This window comes from Prunus mume, linkage group LG4 (genome assembly GCF_029339155.1).
Source record: "Prunus mume cultivar Tortuosa linkage group LG4, ASM2933915v1, whole genome shotgun sequence".
Classification (NCBI taxonomy): Eukaryota; Viridiplantae; Streptophyta; class Magnoliopsida; order Rosales; family Rosaceae; genus Prunus; species Prunus mume.
The window spans coordinates 17345259-17367065 of NC_142701.1; the positions used below are offsets into that span (position 1 = coordinate 17345259).

General features: G+C 39.3%; 5 protein-coding genes and 1 pseudogene across 10 annotated transcripts; 1 reads left to right on the forward strand and 5 right to left on the reverse strand.

Annotated features, from left to right (window-relative positions):
* The first annotated feature begins 566 nt into the window (after positions 1-566).
* On the forward strand, positions 567-3211 carry PHB3 (prohibitin 3). Its single transcript, XM_008232957.2, has 2 exons — positions 567-1484; positions 2985-3211. Exon 1 carries the CDS (start codon positions 646-648, stop codon positions 1480-1482), a length of 837 nt encoding a protein of 278 aa, XP_008231179.1. The 5' UTR covers positions 567-645; the 3' UTR covers positions 1483-1484; positions 2985-3211.
* A 435-nt stretch (positions 3212-3646) lies between these two features.
* On the reverse strand, positions 3647-5948 carry LOC103330384 (glyceraldehyde-3-phosphate dehydrogenase GAPC2, cytosolic-like; annotated as a pseudogene). Its single transcript, XR_016125965.1, has 9 exons — positions 5838-5948; positions 5627-5727; positions 5416-5531; positions 5089-5335; positions 4919-4979; positions 4741-4838; positions 4331-4585; positions 4119-4208; positions 3647-3936 (listed from the first exon to the last, which is right to left on the reverse strand). The product of XR_016125965.1 is annotated as a glyceraldehyde-3-phosphate dehydrogenase GAPC2, cytosolic-like (transcript).
* Positions 5949-6520: 572 nt separating this feature from the next.
* LOC103330385 (trihelix transcription factor GT-4-like) lies at positions 6521-9080 on the reverse strand. Of its 2 annotated transcripts, none has more exons than XM_008232958.2 (5): positions 8239-9072; positions 8074-8112; positions 7835-7966; positions 7109-7336; positions 6521-7005 (listed from the first exon to the last, which is right to left on the reverse strand). In XM_008232958.2, the coding sequence occupies exons 1-5, from the start codon at positions 8933-8935 to the stop codon at positions 6794-6796; spliced, it is 1308 nt and encodes a 435-aa protein (XP_008231180.1). In that variant the 5' UTR covers positions 8936-9072; the 3' UTR covers positions 6521-6793. The 2 variants fall into 2 exon arrangements, with proteins under 2 accessions (XP_008231180.1, XP_088906160.1); XM_089050034.1 differs by having other exon boundaries at positions 6848-7025; positions 8239-9080.
* A 228-nt stretch (positions 9081-9308) lies between these two features.
* On the reverse strand, positions 9309-11496 carry LOC103330386 (cytosolic Fe-S cluster assembly factor NBP35-like). Its single transcript, XM_008232959.2, has 3 exons — positions 11212-11496; positions 10984-11085; positions 9309-10413 (listed from the first exon to the last, which is right to left on the reverse strand). Exons 1-3 carry the CDS (start codon positions 11246-11248, stop codon positions 9482-9484), a joined length of 1071 nt encoding a protein of 356 aa, XP_008231181.2. The 5' UTR covers positions 11249-11496; the 3' UTR covers positions 9309-9481.
* Positions 11497-11896: 400 nt separating this feature from the next.
* LOC103330387 (F-box protein SKIP14-like) lies at positions 11897-15635 on the reverse strand. 4 transcript variants are annotated; one of them, XM_089050033.1, is made up of 3 exons: positions 15323-15635; positions 13944-14899; positions 11897-13117 (listed from the first exon to the last, which is right to left on the reverse strand). In XM_089050033.1, the coding sequence occupies exons 2-3, from the start codon at positions 14844-14846 to the stop codon at positions 12569-12571; spliced, it is 1452 nt and encodes a 483-aa protein (XP_088906159.1). In that variant the 5' UTR covers positions 14847-14899; positions 15323-15635; the 3' UTR covers positions 11897-12568. The 4 variants fall into 4 exon arrangements, with proteins under 4 accessions (XP_088906159.1, XP_088906158.1, XP_088906157.1 ...); XM_089050032.1 differs by having other exon boundaries at positions 13944-14908; XM_089050031.1 differs by having other exon boundaries at positions 13944-14936.
* Positions 15636-16484: 849 nt separating this feature from the next.
* Positions 16485-21756, reverse strand: LOC103330389 (glucose-6-phosphate 1-dehydrogenase 6, cytoplasmic). The gene is made up of 17 exons (XM_089050745.1): positions 21689-21756; positions 21478-21535; positions 20875-21119; positions 20566-20651; positions 20303-20369; positions 20023-20209; positions 19680-19837; positions 19516-19584; positions 19314-19372; positions 19037-19073; positions 18602-18673; positions 18277-18424; positions 18037-18132; positions 17848-17918; positions 17425-17540; positions 17109-17154; positions 16485-17029 (listed from the first exon to the last, which is right to left on the reverse strand). Exons 3-17 carry the CDS (start codon positions 21043-21045, stop codon positions 16862-16864), a joined length of 1551 nt encoding a protein of 516 aa, XP_088906871.1. The 5' UTR covers positions 21046-21119; positions 21478-21535; positions 21689-21756; the 3' UTR covers positions 16485-16861.
* Between the last annotated feature and the right edge of the window lie 51 nt (positions 21757-21807).

A 21807-nucleotide genomic window follows, 5' to 3' on the forward strand; every position in this document is an offset into this window, starting at 1 on the left:
AAACAACAATGTCATGATACAAAAGTAAAAACTGGACTTCAATGATGCAACAAGTGTGGTCTCATTAAAACATTGCCTTTAAAAACCCCAAATGGAGGAAAATCCAGTCAAAGAAAAAGAGCACCACAACATCACAATCAATATAAAACAAAATTAAAATTAAGAAAATAACTTGTCATTAGCCAAAATATCAGAAAGCCACAAAGGACCATCCTCTAGCCAAACTTGAAAATTCTGAGACATAAGCGCTTACTTAGCCAATAAATAAGCAACCTAATCACACTCCCGATGAGCAAATTGACAAGAAATACGAGCAAAAAGATTAAAAAGTTTAATATCAACAAACTTTTTTTTTACTGTTCCTTGTATTTAATAAGCGCACGATCTTTATTTTTCATTTTTCAGGCCCAAGCTATTAAGCATGTCCGGCCTAAATACTTTTGTCCCGCACAAATGAGTTGATTGGTTTAGGCCCGTTACCCAAACAAAAGAATTGTGTAAAGCCCTAGCCCAATTTGGAATATCTTTCTGTCCAAGTTGTTAGGGTTTAATAACAAAAGCCACATAAACCCTACTCTCCCTCTTCTCACTCCAGAAACCCATTTTCCTCCTACTCACCCAAATCATCATCGTCATCATCTCAAGATGGGAAGCAACCAAGCTGCTGTGTCCTTCCTCACCAACCTCGCTCGTGCCGCCTTCGGGCTCGGCGCCGGTGCCACCATCGTCAACTCCTCGCTCTACACCGTCGACGGCGGTCAGCGCGCCGTGCTCTTCGACCGTTTCCGTGGAGTCATCGACGACACCGTCGGCGAGGGGACCCATTTTCTGATCCCGTGGCTCCAGAAGCCCTACATCTTCGACATCCGTACCCGGCCCCACACCTTCTCTTCGGTCTCCGGCACCAAGGATCTGCAGATGGTGAACCTCACCCTCAGGGTCCTCTCGCGTCCCGAGGTGTCCCGCCTCCCTGAGATCTTCAAAACCCTAGGGCTCGAGTACGACGAGAAGGTCCTCCCCTCCATCGGAAACGAGGTGCTGAAGGCCGTCGTAGCCCAATTCAACGCCGATCAGCTTTTGACGGAGCGTCCTCACGTGTCGGCTCTGGTGCGTGAGAGCTTGATCCGCCGTGCTAAGGACTTCAACATCGTGCTGGATGACGTGGCGATTACGCACTTGTCGTACGGGATGGAGTTCTCGCGCGCCGTTGAGCAGAAGCAGGTGGCCCAGCAGGAGGCGGAGCGCTCCAAGTTTGTGGTGGCGAAGACGGAGCAGGAAAGGCGCGCCGCGATTATTCGAGCCCAGGGGGAGAGCGAGGCTGCCAAGCTCATCTCTGATGCGACTGCGTCTGCGGGTCTGGGACTGATCGAGCTCAGAAGGATCGAGGCCTCCAGGGAGGTTGCTGCCACGCTTGCCAGGTCGCCCAATGTGTCTTACCTGCCTGGTGGGAAGAACATGCTCTTTGCTCTCAACCCTCGTTGATGGTAAATTTTCATTTCACTTCTTCTGTTGTCTTTGATTTGCTTTCTTTGTTTTTCATTTACTGTTACATTGTCCTTATAAGAGCGTTTAGGAGTTATATTTATTTGGTAATTGATTGGTATTACTGGGATCGTATGTTAATGTTATGTACATATTTACAACTGACAATTAAACCAATCTAGACAAACAAGACAATCCCCTGTTTGCGAAGTGATGAAACATAATAACTATTAGAAAGAATAGTGCTTATTAGCTTTGTGAAAGGTTTAGGTTTTTTGCACTAAGCGAGGTAGCTCATCAAGTGTGCAAGGTTACAAGCTCAAGCTACTCAGGTTTATCGTTGTTCTAAACTTTGGAATAATTTTTTTGATTGCCTTTTGTTTTGAACTTCAAGGGAGTCTGAAAAATTGAGTTATGATACTGCTTGAATGATAGCATGTTAGCCACAGAGGGGGAAGCTGCATTGTGTTATGCTTCTTACCATTGTTGTGGCAAGATAAATACTGTAGGTTTTTTGTTTTATTACAATGTAGGTCATCGGCACCACTCCATTTAAAAGTTGCATGCCAACTTTCATAAACTGTGACCGTTTACATTTGTTTAAGTCTGGAGTTCTTACATTTTTTATCTGGACTTTTTACATTTCTTTAATGTACTTGAATTTGTTGTTTACCCCATGTTCATGTATTGTTATGACATTGGTGAAGGACTAGTTGTAGAAAAAACTTGTTGAAAATTTTCTTAAATTTAGACCTGGAATTTCATAACTCTGATGCACATGAATGTGATTTGCAGTTAGATATGGTTCTATTTCCATAATACATTCCTCGGTCCTAAGATTTTCTATGATAAAGATTGGTTGCTGATACCTTTGGCCTCTTCCTTTTCTCTATGTCAAACCTAGCAGTGCCCGATAAATATGAGAGATTATAAGGAACATGACTTACTTGCTAGTAATAATTAAGGAATTCAGCAAGGTTTCTTTTAACAAATTTCGATGGAACAAGTGTTGATTCCTTTGCGTGACTGGTAGTTCAGCTTCACATTGCCAATTTGTTTTTGGTTTTAGGTACACTTCTCTTGCATCTAGTATCTAGTCAACCTAAGTTTAAGATGGATGAGGGACATATTGAAGAAATCGGAAAGCTAAGAGTAATTTAATATATAGCATAGCTAACAACGCACTCTTTTAACTTGGGTTTGAACAAAAGGCAGGAGAAGTATGAATTAGGTTCACTCACGGATCTTTGCACCTCTTATGTATCATGATGTAATAATCAAATCGATTTGGGATTCTTTCAATGCTTTTGTAGTATTTCAATTTTGTGTGTGTGTGAAAAGATGGTGGATGTGGTTGTTCATTTGGAGTCCGCATCCGAATACTGCTTGTCAATCACTGAACTTGGTCTTCCTATCTTTTCAGAATTGCAATTATATCATGAAAGCCTCTGAAGATTTGATAATCAATTGTAAACTGTAACTTTTACATGTTCAATTTGCAGGGTTCCTAGATGTGGCATAACAAGAAGACCGGATCGTGAATACACTGAAGTTCAGAGGGGTTTATTTCTAGAGTTTTTTTTTTCTTTTCTTGGAACATAGGTTATCTGAAACTTGTTAAGAATGAAAGCTATGGTTTTAGGAAAGTGCTCGGGTTGTTGCGTTTATAATGCATTCTGACTATTACCGCACGTTAGTACTTGAATATAAATTTGAGCACTTGTGTTAATATGTTGCTGGGCCTGTTGTGTTTACTGCATCTTCCTTCGTTTTGCGTTTGTATCCGTGACCGTTTACATTTGCTAAGAGAGGTGATTTGACATAATCATCTACCTATTTGGGAGGTAATTTCCTATATTTTTCTAATCAAGTCCGCACGGGGTACATTACATTGTGCTTCTGCTTGCCTTGATAACACTTAATTGTCAACAGATTTCATCTGTGAGCTAAATCCGATCCTGTGATCTGTTGTGTATCTTTCACTTTTATCCTTTCGGTTTGGAATATACTCTCTGGATCGAAAGCAAGGAGAGATGAATGATTGGAGTGTAAGCGGACAAAAGAGGAGTGAGAAAATCAACTCTCATAAATAACCGAAGGATCTCTCAAGTTAGAATTAGATTCGTACGTGTACAATCCCATACAATCAAATCAATGACCCAAAGCTTCCATCTCTGGAACCAAAGTACTACAAAACTCATATCACTGGTAAAGCTTGATTATTCACCAAAAAAGGCAACAACAACCAAAAAAAAAAAAACAACCTTTAAACCATACTAATCACAAACTAGCTGCGTGGTGTTCATAAATTAATAATTAAATTTAAATTAAAAAAAAAAATAGCTGCTTGACATGCCCGAGAAATTGAAGCTCACCCTCCAGTGTCCACATCAAGATCCTAGGATCGCTTATTTAACAGAGGCAATGTGACAGATCAAGTCAATAACTCGTGAGCTGCAACAAACGTCACGGCACGTCGTTAATAAGAGAAGTGTGGATGGAAAATCTTGCTTTCAGAATCCAATTAAAATTTGGAGTATGACAAAGCAATATAAACAGAGATTTCTGTTCTTTCTGCCACAATTATGTAAAATAAAACGGAGCACCATAATAAAAACAAACAATTGTGGATTTACCTGTAACCCCATTCGTTGTCATACCAAGACACAAGCTTCACAAAGTTGTCATTCAAAGCAATTCCAGCCTTGGCATCGAAAATGCTCGACCTGCAACATATAAATACATACACTCGCAGTCCAGGCAGGCACATAACCACAACATATTCTTATAGAGTGAGACGGGGGCAGAGACAGAGACTGAGCAAAAGAAGGTGAGTAAAAATGGTCACCTGTTGTCACCTACGAAGTCAGTCGACACAACATCCTCGTCGGTGTATCCAAGGATTCCTTTCATGCTGCCCTCAGATTCTTTCATAGGGAATGAATGTTTCTGGTCCTTACTTGATGGCATCTTTAATCTCATCATAAGTGGCCTTCTTCTCAAGTCTCACGGTGAGATCAACCACCGAAACATCAACAGTGGGAACACGGAACGCCATTCCTGTCAACTTCCCATTCAGTGCAGGCAGCACTTTAACAACGGCCTACAAAAAACAACACTTTTTTCTTCTTTCAGTATTTCCAAAATATATCAAACACCTTTTCTTCTCAAGCAACAAAGCTTTCAAGTATCATTTATATCATGCATATGAACTGTGATCATATATAGATGCACTGCAAGGCATTCAATCAATAATACCTTGGCAGCTCCAGTACTGCTGGGAATGATGTTGGTGGCTGCAGCTCTACCACCTCTCCAGTCTTGCATTGATGGTCCATCAACAGTCTTTCGAGTGGCTGCATTACATTGAAACACCAGTCAATGACAATGGACGATACATACATTCGCATATACATATATACGCATATACACGCACCAGTAATAGAATGGACGGTAGTCATAAGACCCTCCACAATATCAAATTTGTCATGAACAACCTGTCCAGATGTATATGTATATATATTAATTCAAGAAACATGAGAGAGCTCTCCAAATTAATTACTTAGTCATTAGAAGAAAATTAGACCAAGAATTGAGACTAACTACCTTTGCCAATGGAGCAAGACAGTTTGTGGTGCAGCTGGCATTGGAAACAATGTTAAGATCTGGGGTGTAGTCCTTCTCATTGACCCCCACAACAAACATGGGAGCATCCTTACTGGGGGCAGAAATCACAACCTTCTTTGCACCACCCTTTAAGTGGAGAGAAGCTTTTTCCTTATCAGTGAACACTCCTGTGGACTCAACCACAAATTCAGCACCAGCCTCGCCCCACGGGATCCCTTCAGGCTCCCTAGTCGAAATGAATGGACAATCCAAAAAGTGTTGGTGTTGGTAGAACCAGGTAATAATGAAGTATAATAAGCATATTACCTAGAAGCAAAAACTCTGACAGGTTTGTCACCAAAGAGAAGGGTCTTATCATCCTTTGCTTTAAGCTCGTGGTGCTTCCATTGCCCGTGAACACTGTCGTACTTGAACATGTAGCTCTGCAGAGATATTTACAATTAACACAATCTCATAGGCTCAAACCATCACCATGCATTCAGGATGCAGAAAGAACAACAGAAAAGATATACATTACCATGTATTAAATGTTGATGAAAGGGTCGTTGACAGCTACAAGTTCAACGTCGTCTCTCTGCAGAGCAACTCTGGCAACCAAGCGGCCAATCCTTCCGAATCCTTCACCCACATAACACCAAATCAAGACCATTTGGAAAATGCCAATCTGTGTGTTGGTGATCATATAAATAAACAGTAAAATAAACAAACCACAATAAATGCAAGAATACCATTGATGGCAATCTTGATCTTGGCCATGATGTTTAGTGTAGTGTTTTCTTCTTCTTTTAAACCGAGAGAGAGAGAGAGAGAGAGAGAGAGAGAGAGAGAGAGAGGGTGTGTGATTCTGAACGAGGGAGAGTGTGAGAGTGAGGGGACTTTAGAAAAACACAAAGGGAGAGAAAATTTGTAAAATAAGTAAAAATAGACAAAATTACTCTTATTTATTTTTGGATTTCCTAAGGAATCCTTTACATTTGCATGTCTTTGATTTGAAAGTTGAAAGATTTTTCTGTCTTTTTTTAAAAAGTTTTGGCTTTTCCCAAAAGTGATTTTTTTTTTTGGCTAAAACCTAAATTTACTTTTATATAATTATATGCATATGAGGTGGAGTTACGACCTGAAATCCCCATAAGCAAAAAGAAAAAGTGTCTGCGCATTTGTCGAAGCTGGAAACCAGTGATGATTTGGATGGTATTGTTGACTATTGAGGTGGCCCCCTCGTTGCCCTTCTTTTCGAGAAAGATGACCAACCGGAGCAGAAATGGTAAAAAGTTGTTTCACGCACAGAACCGTAAAGTGAGAAATGAATTAATAAGTTTTGGGTTCTTTCGAGCGTTACATTGCTATTACAGGAGATAGATAGAAGCAATTTTCTTTTTCTTTTTAAATAGTATGTAGCACGGGCACACAATTGAAGAAATATTTCCTTGTAAGTATTCATAGCTTTTGAAATTTGGATTAGAAATCAGATTACATAGCAGGTACAAAACTGGAAACATCCCCCTACATGTACAAGTTACATCTTTACAGTGTTAATTCAGTTGGCTGGCACTTGGCACTTACAACATGGATTAACACCAGTCATAGTAGAGTGGTATATGACTAGCTGGGTAAAAGAAAAAAAGAAAAGAAAGAAGAAAATTCCAACTTTAGGAGCTGGATGAAAAGCTAAATACAAATTTTTTTAGTCCCCAAGAAGTCTCACCCCCTGGTACATTGCACCGGATTGTAGCTCATCTAAAGTATCAATGCGTCTATAGCCACTCAACTCTCGTAAACCCGTCAAGCCACGGCGTGCAAGAAAATCACGAAAATCATCTTCAGTGTACAATGTTATTTCTTCCGTACGAACTATACGGTCAGAGTCATCATAGAGGCAAAGCTTTATGGTAATTCCTGCCACAAGAAGCATAAGGCTACTTATTATAATCCAGCAAACCACCTTTCAGTTCCATATAGTATAGAAAAACTTATGCTTATTACTCCAGGAATGCAATACCTTCATCGAGGTGAAGAGTGTAATTGCCCAAAGGCATGTCCCTATCCAGACTCCGGACAACCTGATCTTCATCCTCCAACCAAAATGCCCGCTTAGTTCTTATTCTGAACGCAGACTTGATTGCCTCCTTAATCGCATCTGCAGTTCCATCAATACCAATCCTTCTGGTGTATTCCCCCAACTTGACAGTTATAATCTTTCCACAATAAGAAGAGTGGCCCTCCCCTCCTGCCATTGAAAGATAACATGCTTCAGGCATTTAACTTTCAAACTTTTACAAGATGCATATATCAGTTTCAGGTCATGCTTAGACTCTTGGTTTTATCCACACATGATTCCAAGCCTCAACAAAGGAGGTGTGCTACTGGTTGAAAGGCACGGTAAAGCTTACAGTGGAAGTGTCATGCAAGTGATTGATAGTGAGACAGAGAGAGATTGAAGCTCTTCTAAAGAGGACAGGACAAAAATCGTCCTCCACTAAACTCAGAATGCAGCATATGCTAGAAAGACACCAAATCTAAGCAATGTAGTGTGATTGTGAGGTCATGAAAATTGCATTTCTTGAGGAAAGCTGTTTAATTTAGATGAAAGGTTACAGGTCTAGAGACATTTCCACAGCCAATTGAAGTATTGTTTGAGAACTTTTTGCACTGCCATTTTAGTTGTGAAAGAAAGCTTCTTTTTTTGTTTTTTTTGGTTGAAAATTAGTTGTGAAAGAAAGCTCACCATTTCCAGGACCCTCTCTCCAATTCCAAGGAGGAACCCCACTAACTGCAACTGTATCGGCTGCAGTAATAGCAAGAGGGTCGCCATCATGATCCAACTGCCTTTCCAAATTGAGTGCTGATCGGTCGGTAGCTATAAACAAAGAGAAATTAAGAAGCTTTTTTCAAATTTTCTTTTATAACAAATTACATTCAAATTGCAAATTGAAAGACAACACATGCAAGCAAAGGAATGTATACCTTCCATAGGTCCAAATGGAATGCCTGAATCTTCAAGACCTGTACTTTTTTCAATTTATAGAATAAATAAACAATTTTAGAAAAAAAGTAAGCATAATAATAGTAAGAATTTGAAATGCTGAATAGGGTAAGTTTCAGTCAGTCTCAGCTCTCATAAATTCTCACCCTTGTCACAGAAGCGAACAAAAGATTCGAGCTTGGGAGGAGTGGGGCTCTTATAAGCACCGGCAGAAGCAGCAGCAGCATCAGTAGAAGCAGCGTTGTGGTTGTTGTTGGTTCTATCTCTGAGCAAGTCCTGGAGGTCCTCGTAATACGACATCTTGGCCGAGCGACTGCCGACTTTGACTTGGTGACGAGCCTTCTTGAACTCCTTGAGCAAGTTCCTCCACTTGTCCGTACACATGGTGGGGGAGCGGTCGAAGCCCTTTTCTCTCATCTTAGCTGAGATCTGGTCCCAGAGGTGCCTGTTGGACTTGGACGTGTTGAAAAGCCCGTCCACCTCTCTCCTAAACCCTATCAGGCTTCGCGTTTCTTCTTGGACCCACGTTTCGGCCCGTTTCTTTGGGGCTCCTGCTCCTCCTCCGCCTGCTGCTCTGCTGCCAATACTATTACTAGTAGCAGCACACAATTCTTGCTCTTCACCTTCTCCTCCGCTGCTGTTGTTCTCCCCAATCCCCACTATCATCTGATGCATCTGCTGCTGGTGCTGGCTTTCGCTTTGGTTCTGATGATGATGATGAGGTGGCGCGCTCCCATTCGCCACCACCACCTCCATCATCATCTCTCTCTCCGATTCTTCTTCTCCTCCTAGTCCTCCTCCCTTGTACAAGTCAACCGGTCGGGCCTTCTCCGAGAGGTACATGTCTATTCGTTACTGGCAAAGTGTGAAGGTTGTAGCAAAGTGGATTGGCATCTGGGTGTAGCTGATAATTGCAGAGCATAAAGAGAAGAAGAGGAAAAGACAAAAGAGGGCCTGTGGAAATGGGAAGCGCTCGTGTGTTTCCTTTGGACGCGTATTTTCTTTTTTATCAGTAGATGATCTCAGCCGCCCAACTTTCGCAAGCATTATTTTTAATTTTTACCAGGAGGGGATTTGAACTAGCTTATAAACTCGAACTCGAGTGTGACATTCCCTTAATCAATTGGCCTAATGCACGTCAATGAAGTTTTTTTCAGTCTTTTTCTTGTTGAAAATTAAAATGTTAGTCAAACATCAATACTTTTACGAGTATTCATGGTCAAGAAAATTGTGTTATTACACAAAATAAATTAAAAAGAACACAAATATAATTTTTATGTAAATTACATATAACATAAAGACAATTCACATGCCAAAAGACATATATTCTACACAACCATTAAAGTGTTGACGTAAACATAAACAAAATCTTGATCTGATGACGATCACTTATGCATTGTTGTCTACCAACATTCTAGACAATCCCTGATTTTCCATCATTTTATCTATGACTTTCTTCAGTGCAGGTGCACTCACCCCGCACTTCTGATCAACAAAACAAGATCTACCTTCTTCAGCTGCCTTGCAAAGCTGGGGGTCCAATGGTACCTTCCCCAGAAAAGGTACCCCCATTTCCCTGCACATTTTTTCAGCTCCACCACGGCTGCTATCAAACACTTCAGTGCAAGCTATTGTGCTTAGAAATTCCGGCGCTCTCTCTTTCAGATGCTCCCTTGCCCATTCTGTGACGTCTATTTGCTCACCGGCTTCTGTCATCCTCAAAAATTTGAAATCCATCACTGGCTGGCACAAGCCACTCATATTCTCAACAATCCCAAGGACCTGAACTCCAACTTTCTTGCAGAAACTTACTTCTTTCCGAACATCAATCAGGGAGACCTGTTGTGGAGTGGTGACTATGATTGCACCGTCTATTGAACCAGCATCGAGGCATTGAACAATTGAAATGTGCTCATCTGAGGTCCCAGGAGGAGCATCAACTACTAGAAAATCAAGCTCACCCCAATAAACATCTTTCAAGAATTGCTTAATGAGCGCATTTTTGCGCGGCCCCCTCCATATAACAGCGTCATCAGGTTCTGGAAGCATGAATCCAATTGACATGACCCCAAGGTTGGACTCAACATATACAGGAGACCAGCCAAGGTTGCTCTGGTGGATTTCTTGGCCTTCTAGGCCAAGCATCTTTGGGATGCTCGGGCCACAAATGTCAATGTCAAGTAGACCCACCTGGAAGTCCATAGCTGCTAGTGCAAATGCAAGTTGGGCGGAGAATGTGCTCTTGCCAACTCCACCTTTTCCTGATAAAACCAGTATCTTATGCTTTACAGTGGCCATCCTTTCTGCAATTGCAACCACGTCTGTACAAAAACAATATACAAATCATGAATACAAAAGCACATCATCCTTAAGTCATATAAGATATTTTGCATGGAGGAAAAAGAACTCCTACATGGAATTAAAACTTGCGCAGTTGCACAAATGAAGAAAATCACAGAAGGGTTACTGAAATTGTATGCACTTGCATAAATTGGACGCCTTGTAACAATACCTAATGAAACTTTGAAATACAGCTTAGCTACTGATAAATGTAAGTTGTAACGCCTTGTAGTCTCTATTTTTTTTTCTTTTTTGATTTTGTAGATTATCCCCCTTCCCACAACAACACCATCAAAGATATAACAAGGTATAAGCCACGTAATTATAAAATTAAGTTTGGATTTCGGAGGCAGCACATAAATTATAGCTGAATCACCAACTTCATGAAGTTCACATAAAAGCATCTACTTTGGCTTGTTCATCTAAATGCTAGTCATAGCTGAATCACTCACAGCAGCACAAAATAAAGAATTTACAAATATCACCGGCCAATATTAACCAAAAAACAATTCAAAGTTTGCAGCTTTAGCAGTAAAAGAGAGAAAGGAAACCTGGGTCAGGGCCCTTTGGAGCAGTAGCACAAATTTGTTGATTCGGGCATCCTTCGCACGCATCAGATTTTCCAGCAGAATCGGATTGAGGACCCGGGCAATCTGAGCAAAAGGTACAATTTAAAAAAATAATAATAATAATTTCAAGAGATGAAGAAGAAATTAAGACAGCCTAACTGAAAAAACCCAGCAACCTTTGAGAACTGAGATTATGAAAGAAAGCCTTACGTTCATTGGCGTTTTCGGGAATTTCACCGTTCTCCATGACGATTAGGGGTTTAACTTTTCCTTTCAAGTCTTGGCTTGGCTTTCCTGTGAATGTGACGAGGCAGAAGAAAAAAGAAAGAAAAAAGGGAAGAAGGGGAAGATTGAGAAGTTGGCGTCGGACTGAGGAGGAGGATAGGACGCTGGGTCCTCGGAGCAGTTGAGTCACTCAGAGGGAGACAGTCATGGAATGGGCTAGCTAGGTAGGGTTTATCGGTATTATGCAGCCCACAATGCCTCTTTAATCTTTATCAAACCGCTACATGTTGAAACATATATTTATACTCAAGGGGTTGTTGTTAATGGTTCCAATTTTTGCTTTAGTCTCATTTCAGTCCACGAACTAAATTTTTCATTTTAATAGTCATTCAACTCTCTATTTAGTATCAAATTGGTCCTATCGTCAAAGTCTGTTAATTTTATTGTTAAATTGAGGAGTAAAAGCGTCCATATAATCATCACCCCAAACCCACCCAACCGTCCATATAACAGACTTTGACGGTATGGGTTTTAGATAAAAGATATCCCAACAGATCCTGACTGTTTTATGGACCGACGGTATTGTTCGGTTTGCTTCTTGGCAAACACTTGTTGCTGACATTTATATAGATGCAAGGAAAGAAATAAAAAAGAAAAATAGATAGCAACATAAAAAACGAAATTGGTTTATATTTTATAAATGCATACAACTTATTTATTGATTATTTTGCTTAAAAACAAGATTCCACAAACTTGGTATATAACAAATAGATCAGTGCTCCGACAGCTCTCCCATAACTTTCTGCATGACACCCCCCTGAATGGCTGCTGCTCTTCTTCTGCACCCAAAAAAACTTACTCGACTTCGATGATGATTTCCCCACTTCCCCTACCAAATTTTCTTCATTGCCCTTTGGTCCTTGGGGTTGGTAAGTCTCCCTCCAGGACAGGAACCACTTTGGCAAGAGCTAACTAAACATGTTCAAGCCATACTTCTCAACCTCTGATATACTTTCCCTCTCCTTTCTTTTTACTTTCCCCTATTTCAATCAACCTTTCTGTTGTAACCTCCTCTCATCTCTATTCTTCCCTCCTCCTTTTTTTCTGTTTTTTTTTTTTTTCATTTCCTTTTTTCCTTTTTTTTTCATTTCCCTTTTCCTTCCTCCGGTCCTCCGGAGATTATCTCCAGCTTCACAAGCTGCAAGTTCCTCATGGTAATACAACTCCTTACTGTGGCAACCAAGTATGCATTAAATTGCTTGTGCCCATTTCTGAACAGCCAACCACCCTTTGTAGATTCTAATCCACAACCAACAGCAAACGAATATGCAATGTCTTTCCATTAGCCAATAAGGCAAAATTGATACCTGTTCTCCTGACAAAAAAAGGCACACTTGGGAGCACCCTTTTCTCCATGCCTACATTTGAGTATTTTCTCCAAACAAACCATACAGAGCAAGTCTAGACAAAATGTCTCCTCATAATCAGTGTCTTGAAGGCAGCACCCACAACTAATACAGCGAGCTATGCAAAGCGTGCAAGCCCTGCACATCTGATCAGCATGATGTTTCCCTTGGCAACTCTTTGCTGGGCAATCATAAACTAAACTTAGTTTCTGGCACCTGGGGCACTCTTCAACGTCGATGGCACAATCATCATCACAAGAGAGATGTGACAGCCCACCATGAAAAAACCGTGGTTTTGGTGCTCTAAACTGAACACAGTTATCTGCACCAAGCAAGAATTTCAACTCTTCAAACTGCCTCTCTGTTATACCAGAGAGACCACCAATTCTTAACTGCTTTATTCCAGGTTTGCCTGCAGACTTCAAGGTCCATAAGTTTAACAAGATGTCCTCAACACTTATTTTAAGACATCCTGGAACACTTAACTGCACAGGGAAAAAGGTGTACATTCATATTAGAAAGAACTTAAACTACATAGAAAGCAAGGTTTAATGAACTCCTATAAACTTCACACATTTAGCATGATGATACGAAGAGGCAAAATACCCATAAAGAGCACTACCAGTTTACATGATAAAGACTACATTGACTTTCAATATCAGTTAACTAATCAATTGCAAAATCTACAACGAAACACTGAATACATGTTCAGCATCAAGAGCTGCATCAATTGTTAAATTTATTGATATTAATACATAGGAGATATGAAAAAATCAATCCAAAACTTATTCACCCCATTGTTCTTGACATTGTATTAGACACAACAACACACATTGGCATATAACCAAAGGTGTTCACCTTTTATTTATTTATTTTTTTTAAACACTACAGGAATAATAGTCTTCAACCTACTTGCTATAAACGACATGAGTTCATCTCAACAGGCCTGTAAGAACAGCAAGATACAATAACTTCACCAAGTTTTATAGCCCCATGTTTGATAACTGATGGCGAACGAGATTTTCACTTTTACTTTCAATAGGAGGCACACAAGAAATGTTTTTCATAGAAAACATATATGAAATTGTAGTTATTTGTGGCTTATGGCAAAAAGCCCCTATATGAAAGTAGCCTCAGGGGTCAAATGTAACTTCAGAACATTATATTCTAAGAGAAAGCAGCATAAGAGCATCTCTTTCAAAAATTATTGTCACTGAAAATTGGAGAGATACACTGATATACAAAACCATAAACAGGAAACAGACGTATCCAGTTCAGGAAAATAGAAAATACAAAGTTTCAAATACTCACCTTTGTCAGCTTTGGGTTGCGGTCAAACACACTCTGCAGCCCAAAGTCAGTGATATGGAGACAATGCACTAGAGTCAAGGCTTGAAGAGTGCCTTGAGCCCTGTCAGTTAACTTTATAAGAACATCATCAGTGACAATCTCATTCAACGGCCAATCAATGACAATACTCCTCCATAGGAGAGGGTCACTTCTAACTGAATCACGAAAAGACCTACAAACCTTTTCAACTGAAAGAAGGTCCTTAACACCAAGAAAACTCAATGCATAAAACATAGCATCATGTGGAGCACTCCCCTCACCATTAGGGTGCATAATGCTACAACCTTGTATGTCCTTAGTTTCGACTTGCAGTTCCTTAGCTCCATCACAAAAATCCAAGTTCCCGCTAAAACTCAGAAACTCCTCCACATTGCCATCCAACACGAAACCTCCATCATTGATCCCATACTGATCAAAGCTATCATATGGAATTGATATTCCATCAAATCTCAGGTCACAAACTTCCGGTTGAAACATCACAGCACTATTCCAAGCCCAATTGAAACCTGCCAATAATCCACCACCAAATGCTTCATGCAACCCAGAGCCATAAGATTCGTGTTCCTTTTCAAAACCTTGAAGCCAACCCGTGATAGCAGTAAAAGTAGACCTTATCCCCATTCCAAAAGGATCAACAGGCAACCGATCCACAATATCATCAGCAGAATGGTCACAATAGCCACCCAATTCAGTCCCCCAATGGGTATTCCTCAAATCCAAATTGAAACCCCAAGAACTTGACGAATCATCACAAACACCATCCAAATTATTTTCTTTGTATTGATCCATCACATACCCATTAGAGTACCAAACAGAAGAAGGATACGCAGGCAAGACTGAGCCACGAGAGAGATTCAAAGCCATCGTTTGCAGCTAATAGATAGAAATAGAACGCGAGCTTGATGGTACCAAGAAACCTAGATTTGCTGGCAGAAGATAAATCAAGAGAGCCGACTAGGAAAGATTGAAATATAAAAGCAAGTCAAGAATACAAGGAAAACATTCCATTCCAGGAGGCAAAAAATTATAAAGAAAACAAAAGGCACCTGAAATTCTACAAGAGGTTCCTGTATTGAAGGGAAGAAAAAGAACCCAACTTTCTAATAGGTTGATTATCAAAGAAAAAGGAAAAAAGTTCATAATTTGGTTAAAAGTACCAAACAAGCTGAATTCAAAGCAACGCTGTTTTCAGGATGAGGAAAGATTGGTGTTAGAGAAACCATAATCGAAATAGAGTTATTATGTGGGTGGGTTAAGCGAAAGAGACAAGGAAAGGAAAATAAGATAAACAAAAAGATTGAAACGGATTTGGAGATTAAAAAAGTGAAGCTTGAAATTACCGAATCTGATGCTGCAGAGAAAAGCAGAGGTTAATTTGACCCAACCGTCCAAGCAACCGACCAACCAACGAACCAACGCAATGCGCAGAGAGAGAGAGAGAGAGAGGAGGAAAAGAAAACCAAAGAGAAGAAGAAAAGGGGAGGGAGGAAACAGAAATTGGAAGGTGAGAAAACAGAGCGTGCGTGCCAAATTAAGGGCGCACAGAGAGTGAGAGCAGGGAAGGTTGGGAAAAGGACGCGTGGACAGAGAGGGAGAGACTGGTGGCGGGTAACGTCTTCCTGGATGGATATTCCTGGTCCTTTAACCTCTTTCTTTACCAACACCAACAACGACTCCATCTTCTCTTCTCCTTTTTACGCGGAGACAATTTCAAGATTCCTTGCTCTCTGTCTTACCCTTGCCTTTTGATTTTGATTTTTTTAAACTAAGGCTTTGACTTATTTACCACTCCACAAAATAAAATTTTATTTCCTTAATTAAACTCTATGATTTTGTTGGATTTCCTTTCATTAATTAAAGCACTACCACGACTGGGAATTTTGTAATTTATGTTTTCCTTTTATTCAAAGAAAACCACAAAACAAGAACTCCAATTCGATAAAAAAAAAAAAACACTCTTTCACTAGAAAACTTGGAGAAGAACTTGTAAATAATATGGATAATATTATTTTGTTATCTCTAACGAATTATGTTTCGTCATGTGAATAAGTTATCACACTTGATAAAATTTGATTAGTTGAGAATAACAAAACAATGTTATCCCCATAACATAAAAATTCTCTCTTTGGATAAGGATAGGGCTCTCTCGCGCGTGAAGACCCCATACCACCGTGAGATAACTGCCACGTCACCCAAGACTTTCTCCTCTCGTACAAAGATTCTTTTTCTCCTCTTTACTACAAGGAAAGTTTCAAACTTGAAAGAAAGGAATCTCATTACCATGGTTAATCAGGTCAATAAGGGAGGACCTGCCAAGTCCAATTTGGAGTTGGATCATTAAGGAGGGTTAAATCGCACAATTAGGAAAGTTTAAAAAAGATAAGCATATTGCTAATTGTAAGTTGTAAGTTGTGACACAGACATTCTATCTACTATAGTACGGATGCTCCTTTGTAAAATATATTATATTCGCAGAAGCTCCAAATCAGTCAATTTCAAGCATTTTATCTAACTTAGCATAAAGTATCCGCTAAGGTATCTTCCATTGATTATCATATAAATTATGTTTATGTCACAATCAAATGATCAAAGTGCTGTTCTCCATCCAACTTGGGATGAAGCAACAGCTCCTCATCTTACCTTTAACCGGGTATTTTGAATTTGCAAACGACATCTGGAATTTCACAATTCACATCCTCAGGTACAGATGGCTTACGAATCGAAACATTTAATTATTTTGAATCACACATCATTTCGATCGCGCACTTATTCTTAAGGCATAACTTACAAAGCTTGCAATGTAACAACACGACGTTATGGTTTATGGCACACACTGGATAGGGGCAAGCCCGAGCTGAAACTTTAAAAAGGCAAGCCTTCTACAAGGTGGGAGGAATCCAGATGTAGCCATGTGTTTGTACATAACCGGCTTTTTCTAGCAGAGCATCGGCTTCTGCAGGACCCCGACTGCCTGGTTTGTATGGAAGCGGTTTCAAATCACCATTGTCAATTCTGTGCAGAAGAGGCGTGAAGATTTCCCAGGCCGCCTGATGTGTATTAACACAATAAATCAGTCAAAAGGGAAAATGGCAGTGTGCCAAGAAAATAAGTGCACAATGTAGTTACCTTCAACTCATCTCTGCGTACAAAATGTTGCTGATCGCCTCTTATTCTGAAAAAACCAAAAAACATATTCCCTTTGTCATGCTTGAATAATCAATGGGAAGATTAAATATTAAAAATCAGTTGTTTGTATCTTATGTATTATTGTTGCACGGGTCACTTCCTTGCATCCTATGTATTTGTTATTCACATGGTTTAGATATGTAATCCCTCTTTTAACATGTACCCTTCAAGTTGGCTGGACTTCAACAGTTATAAACAAAAGCAGCATATGGCTATTACATGAAAGATTCTAGAAATAGAAAGGCAGTGGACATACGTATCAAGAATTAGACGCTCATAAGCCTCTGGGATCGTTACCCCTTGATATCGTTGCCCATATGACAAGTCTAATTCACTTTGGACAGTCGACATCTCCAGTCCAGGCTGCTTGACCTGCATAACAGACATTGAGCTAGTAAGTGAACGTGATGAAGACAAAGGAGTCTCCTAGCTTTTCTCTGCTTAATGAACATGACAAATAAAGCCTGGGTTTCTATTACTTGGATTTTCAGAAACCTGTGAAGTATTCCAACACTATTGAGCAGGATTCAGATTATTGTTCAGAACTTTCTCTAAAGTTGATTAGTAATTTGACAGGAAACCAAGCACCATATGAAGGCTTTGTCTGATACTATGCACATCAGATCTGGAGATATCAGCTAAAAAATATCGTTATTGAACTCGGCAGTGAACGCATTACCGTAAGTTTCATGTACATGGCTTCTGAAGGTTGCAAGCGTATTACAAACTCATTTCTCCCTTGCTTCTTACCTAAACAATGAGGTAATAGTGAACCAAATAAGGAATTTATAATACTACCAAAAACAAAATATGGAGTGCAAAAATGTACCAACAACAACATATCGAATAATAAAGCTCTGTGTCTTACATTTGAATATGTCACCAGGCACATCCTTAAATTGAACTCTTATTTCTGCCTTTCTTGAATTTAATGCTTTCCCAGCCTTTAGTATAAAAGGAACACCTGAAGAAAATAGTGTTGATGGTGAGTAAGTTCAATGCATAATATAAATTCATATAACGACCATTATCATTAATCTGCATCTCCAATGCAAGACTACTTCCCAAATGGGAAATTACTTCCAATGAATTTTGAAAGTTACCATACCTTCCCATCTTTCATTGTGGATCCGCAGAACCACGGTTGAAAAAGTTGGAGTGTTTGAGTGGTCAGGAACAGTTGGATCATCCCTATAGCCATCATATTGTCCAAGAACAACTTCATCGTCCTCAATTGGTAGTACTGATTGAAGAACCTAAAATGTAAGTTCATTAATCATCAAGTGATACAAAAAGGAATTTGGGAACTAAGAGCACATATTATGAAAGAACATTATATGTCATATACGGTGACAGGTCAAATTGTTTTTATTTTTTGTTTCTTCTGCAAACCTGTTAATATAATTGTATGATGCCTTATCATATGTGCATACCTTTACTTTCTCGTCCCTGATATGCTCAGGTTTTAGGGAAATAGGCTTTTCCATGGCAACTAAGCAAAGAACCTGCAGAGAAAATTAGGTATAAATAAATCAGGTGAAAATTTAAATGCCTTTTTCCCTGGTATGAAGGTTCCTTGGGAGAGAAGGTTGGAAGAAATTCTGATGCATAAAGGTTGTAGACATTTTGGAGATGGGGCCACAATACATAAGGTATACCAATTTTATATAAGTTCTCATCACAAGAGTTCGCATGCATTCTTAGTTCTTAGATCTCAAGAAAATTACAACTCTGAAACAAGTAAACTAATTGATATTCAGAGTTATTTGAAACTATTGATTCCTCAAAAATAAAGATATAAATAATATTGTATAGATGGAATTGCTAATAACGTCAAATATACCTCGAACTTAATACCAAGGTCTTACCTGCAATAGATGATTTTGAATAATATCACGGATAATTCTGCACGAAAAAGAAAACAGATTAGTTAGTGCATCCTAATTATATTTCACAGATAAAAACCAGATACATTAACAACATAAACCTTTTTTCCCCATAGACAGCAGGAAATATGGATGCTAGTAACAAAGATTACAAAAACTCAAGATAATTTAACAATACACAACATTTATAGAGGATGAAATCATTCTTTTTCAGTACTGCTTAAGGAACAAACTGCAACAATAGCACTGTGAAGCATACCCATATTCATCAAAATATCCACCTCGACCTTCAGTTCCAAAATCCTCCCTAAACACAATCTGCCAAATAAACAGAATTTAAAAAATTAAAAGAGGGGATGAAATTTACTGCATCCTAAATGTCTGGAGGTACCACCTGTACTCTATACATTGTCAATGTTATACTGACACCCAAACATCAGCACTGAAGGAAGGATTCTCACCTGTACATTTTCAATGTTGTCTCGGTTCCAGAGGGGCAAAAAAAATCGATTTGCAAACCGAAGTACTAACTGCAAATTTACATACCAATAAAGTATAAGCCAATTTCATTAATAATAATAACCAGCAACGTCTATGCAGGTGTATGCAGATATTATAATAATACCAGATTCTGCACCAATTCCTTCCCCAAATAGTGATCAATACGGTAAATTTGTGATTCTTCGAACAACTCCCCAATCTGGGTACTGAGTTGCTCTGCAGATTCCAAATCCTTGCCGAAAGGCTTCTCAACAACAATACGAGTCCATCCACCAAGATCAGCTGAAATGATTATAAGCAGACATTTGTAAAGGTTAACACTAACCTGTCATTTAATTTCATTCTGGAACCCTTTAATGCCAACATGTATGATTGCTTGAATCGGGTAAAAAAAAAAAAAGGTAATTGAAGTTATCCATGTGAATACAACACGTTTGAAACCTAAATAGTATTGGAAAAAAGCTTACTTTTATTCATGCAACAATGCCTGATCATCCTGCAGACAGAAGGATATACTGATGGAGGAAGTGCAAGATAAAAAAGCCTGCGGGATATTCCGTCCACACCATTTCTTGAGACTTCAGTCTCTGAAATTTCTTTATCAAGCAGCCGAAACCCCTCCTCAGTGTCGTAAGAACCACTTACATATTTGATCTATAAGGAAAAATTATCAAGCAACTGAATATCTGTACAGGAATGAAATTATATGGATGGAATTATCGAAAAATGTTGCACAAGGGCACTAACCAGTTGCAAAAACTTGGTTACATCTTCCAAGTCCTTTGGTGAAGCTCCTTTGTCCCGGACAAGATATCTGCAGTCATTATCAACCATCAAATACCTCTCATTATACAGCAGTAAAAGAAAATAAACCTAACATTGGTTAAAGTGAGCAAAAAGAAGCTTGAAGTTAAGGACTGTAGTAGGAAATTTAACCATTTCCACTCATATGAATGGAAATGGACTTGCGAAAATAATGTACGGGGAAAATCGTAGGCCAGAAAGCTCACCCACGTATGCGGTTTCTTAGCTCATCATCTGAAATCTTAGTCCTTGCATAGCCAAAAATGTGAACTTCATTTGGTTGCAGAAATCCCTAGAGAACAGCACACCCAAAAACAAAGTCACTATCACAGATTCACAGTGCATGGTTTGACAGCATATTCTACGCAATCCTTAATAAGCACTAAGGAACGTGTTATCAAACTTTAAGGACAACTATAACTTGGATATAGTAACCAAAGAGTGTTAGGGGTTTGTTGCGATTCATGTATGTTCATGATCAATCATATTGGCAATAAACGAAGTTCAAAAGAAACCTGCTGAAAAAGGTTGAAGAGTGCTGGAAAAGTCTTCTTCTTGGCAAGATCACCAGAAGCGCCAAGCACGATGATTGAGAGAGACCCATTTTCAAGCACATGCTCAACATCTCTCACCGGCTCATTTTTAAAACTATCTCTTCTCTCCATGTGCCATGATCCCGATCCCATTTTCTAAGCTGTACAAGCAGCTCAAAGCTATTCCACAGAGCTAAACCGTAGTTCGATCAGAAGCAGCTCGTGATCTACATGCAAATCAAACAAAGTCAATGTGGCAATTTTTGGCAGCGAAAAAGCATTGGAGATTGAGCTCCTTTCTTGCAACCCACTAATTACAATCAAAGTAATTTGCTTTCCTCGGTTTTGTTGGCACACAAAATATGAATTCAAAAATTTATATATCAAAATTTCACAACAAAGAACTTTTCAAAACCAAATTGCTCGTTTCATTATAGAAAATGGAATTGGAAATTGAAAAAAAAGAACACAATAGAAGCTTGAGAGGCATATAACACATATCAAAATTGAAAAAATTGATCTAAGATATCGACAAGCGATCAAAACTGAGTGAGCATATCTACTAAGAAAGAAAAAATTACGAACCTGATCAAGCAGAGCAGATCGAATGCGCAGCAAATTAAGATTGCGATGCTGTGAAAAACTAGTAGAAGAAAAAAAAAATAGTGAGAGAAGTCAAAAGTGCTTTGAATTCTAAGTGGGAAGTAAGGTGGGGGTTGGTGGTTGTTGGCGTTTCTTTTTATATATAATTTTTCTCTATTGCAAGTCAGACGCTATGTCGTCTATTCGTTCTTACCGGCCGCCTAATTTGACAGGGAGATTTTCGATGAGTTGATTTCCTTCTACGTCATCCCCCACCCTGCGTTTCCGCTTATTTCTATTTTCGCCACATCGTTCGTTCCATTCGGTTCGGGT

Coding starts and splice junctions, on each gene's coding strand:
- LOC103330386 (XM_008232959.2), bottom strand. CDS start 11,248: ATGGAGAACGGTGAAATTCCCGAAAACGCCAATGAAC. Junction 11,086..11,211: donor TCCCGAAAACGCCAATGAAC/GTAAGGCTTTCT, acceptor CCTTTTGCTCAG/ATTGCCCGGGTCCTCAATCC. Junction 10,414..10,983: donor TCCAAAGGGCCCTGACCCAG/GTTTCCTTTCTC, acceptor GTTTTTGTACAG/ACGTGGTTGCAATTGCAGAA.
- LOC103330385 (XM_008232958.2), bottom strand. CDS start 8,935: ATGTACCTCTCGGAGAAGGCCCGACCGGTTGACTTGTACAAGGGAGGA. Junction 8,113..8,238: donor TGTTCGCTTCTGTGACAAGG/GTGAGAATTTAT, acceptor AAAAAAGTACAG/GTCTTGAAGATTCAGGCATT. Junction 7,967..8,073: donor TCCATTTGGACCTATGGAAG/GTATACATTCCT, acceptor CTTTGTTTATAG/CTACCGACCGATCAGCACTC.
- LOC103330387 (XM_089050033.1), bottom strand. CDS start 14,846: ATGGCTTTGAATCTCTCTCGTGGCTCAGTCTTGCCTGCGTATCCTTCT. Junction 13,118..13,943: donor GCAACCCAAAGCTGACAAAG/GTGAGTATTTGA, acceptor TTCCCTGTGCAG/TTAAGTGTTCCAGGATGTCT.
- PHB3 (XM_008232957.2), top strand. CDS start 646: ATGGGAAGCAACCAAGCTGCTGTGTCCTTCCTCACCAACCTCGCTCGT.
- LOC103330389 (XM_089050745.1), bottom strand. CDS start 21,045: ATGGGATCGGGATCATGGCACATGGAGAGAAGAGATAGTTTTAAAAAT. Junction 20,370..20,565: donor CTAAGAAACCGCATACGTGG/GTGAGCTTTCTG, acceptor TAATGACTGCAG/ATATCTTGTCCGGGACAAAG. Junction 17,030..17,108: donor TACGCAGAGATGAGTTGAAG/GTAACTACATTG, acceptor AATACACATCAG/GCGGCCTGGGAAATCTTCAC.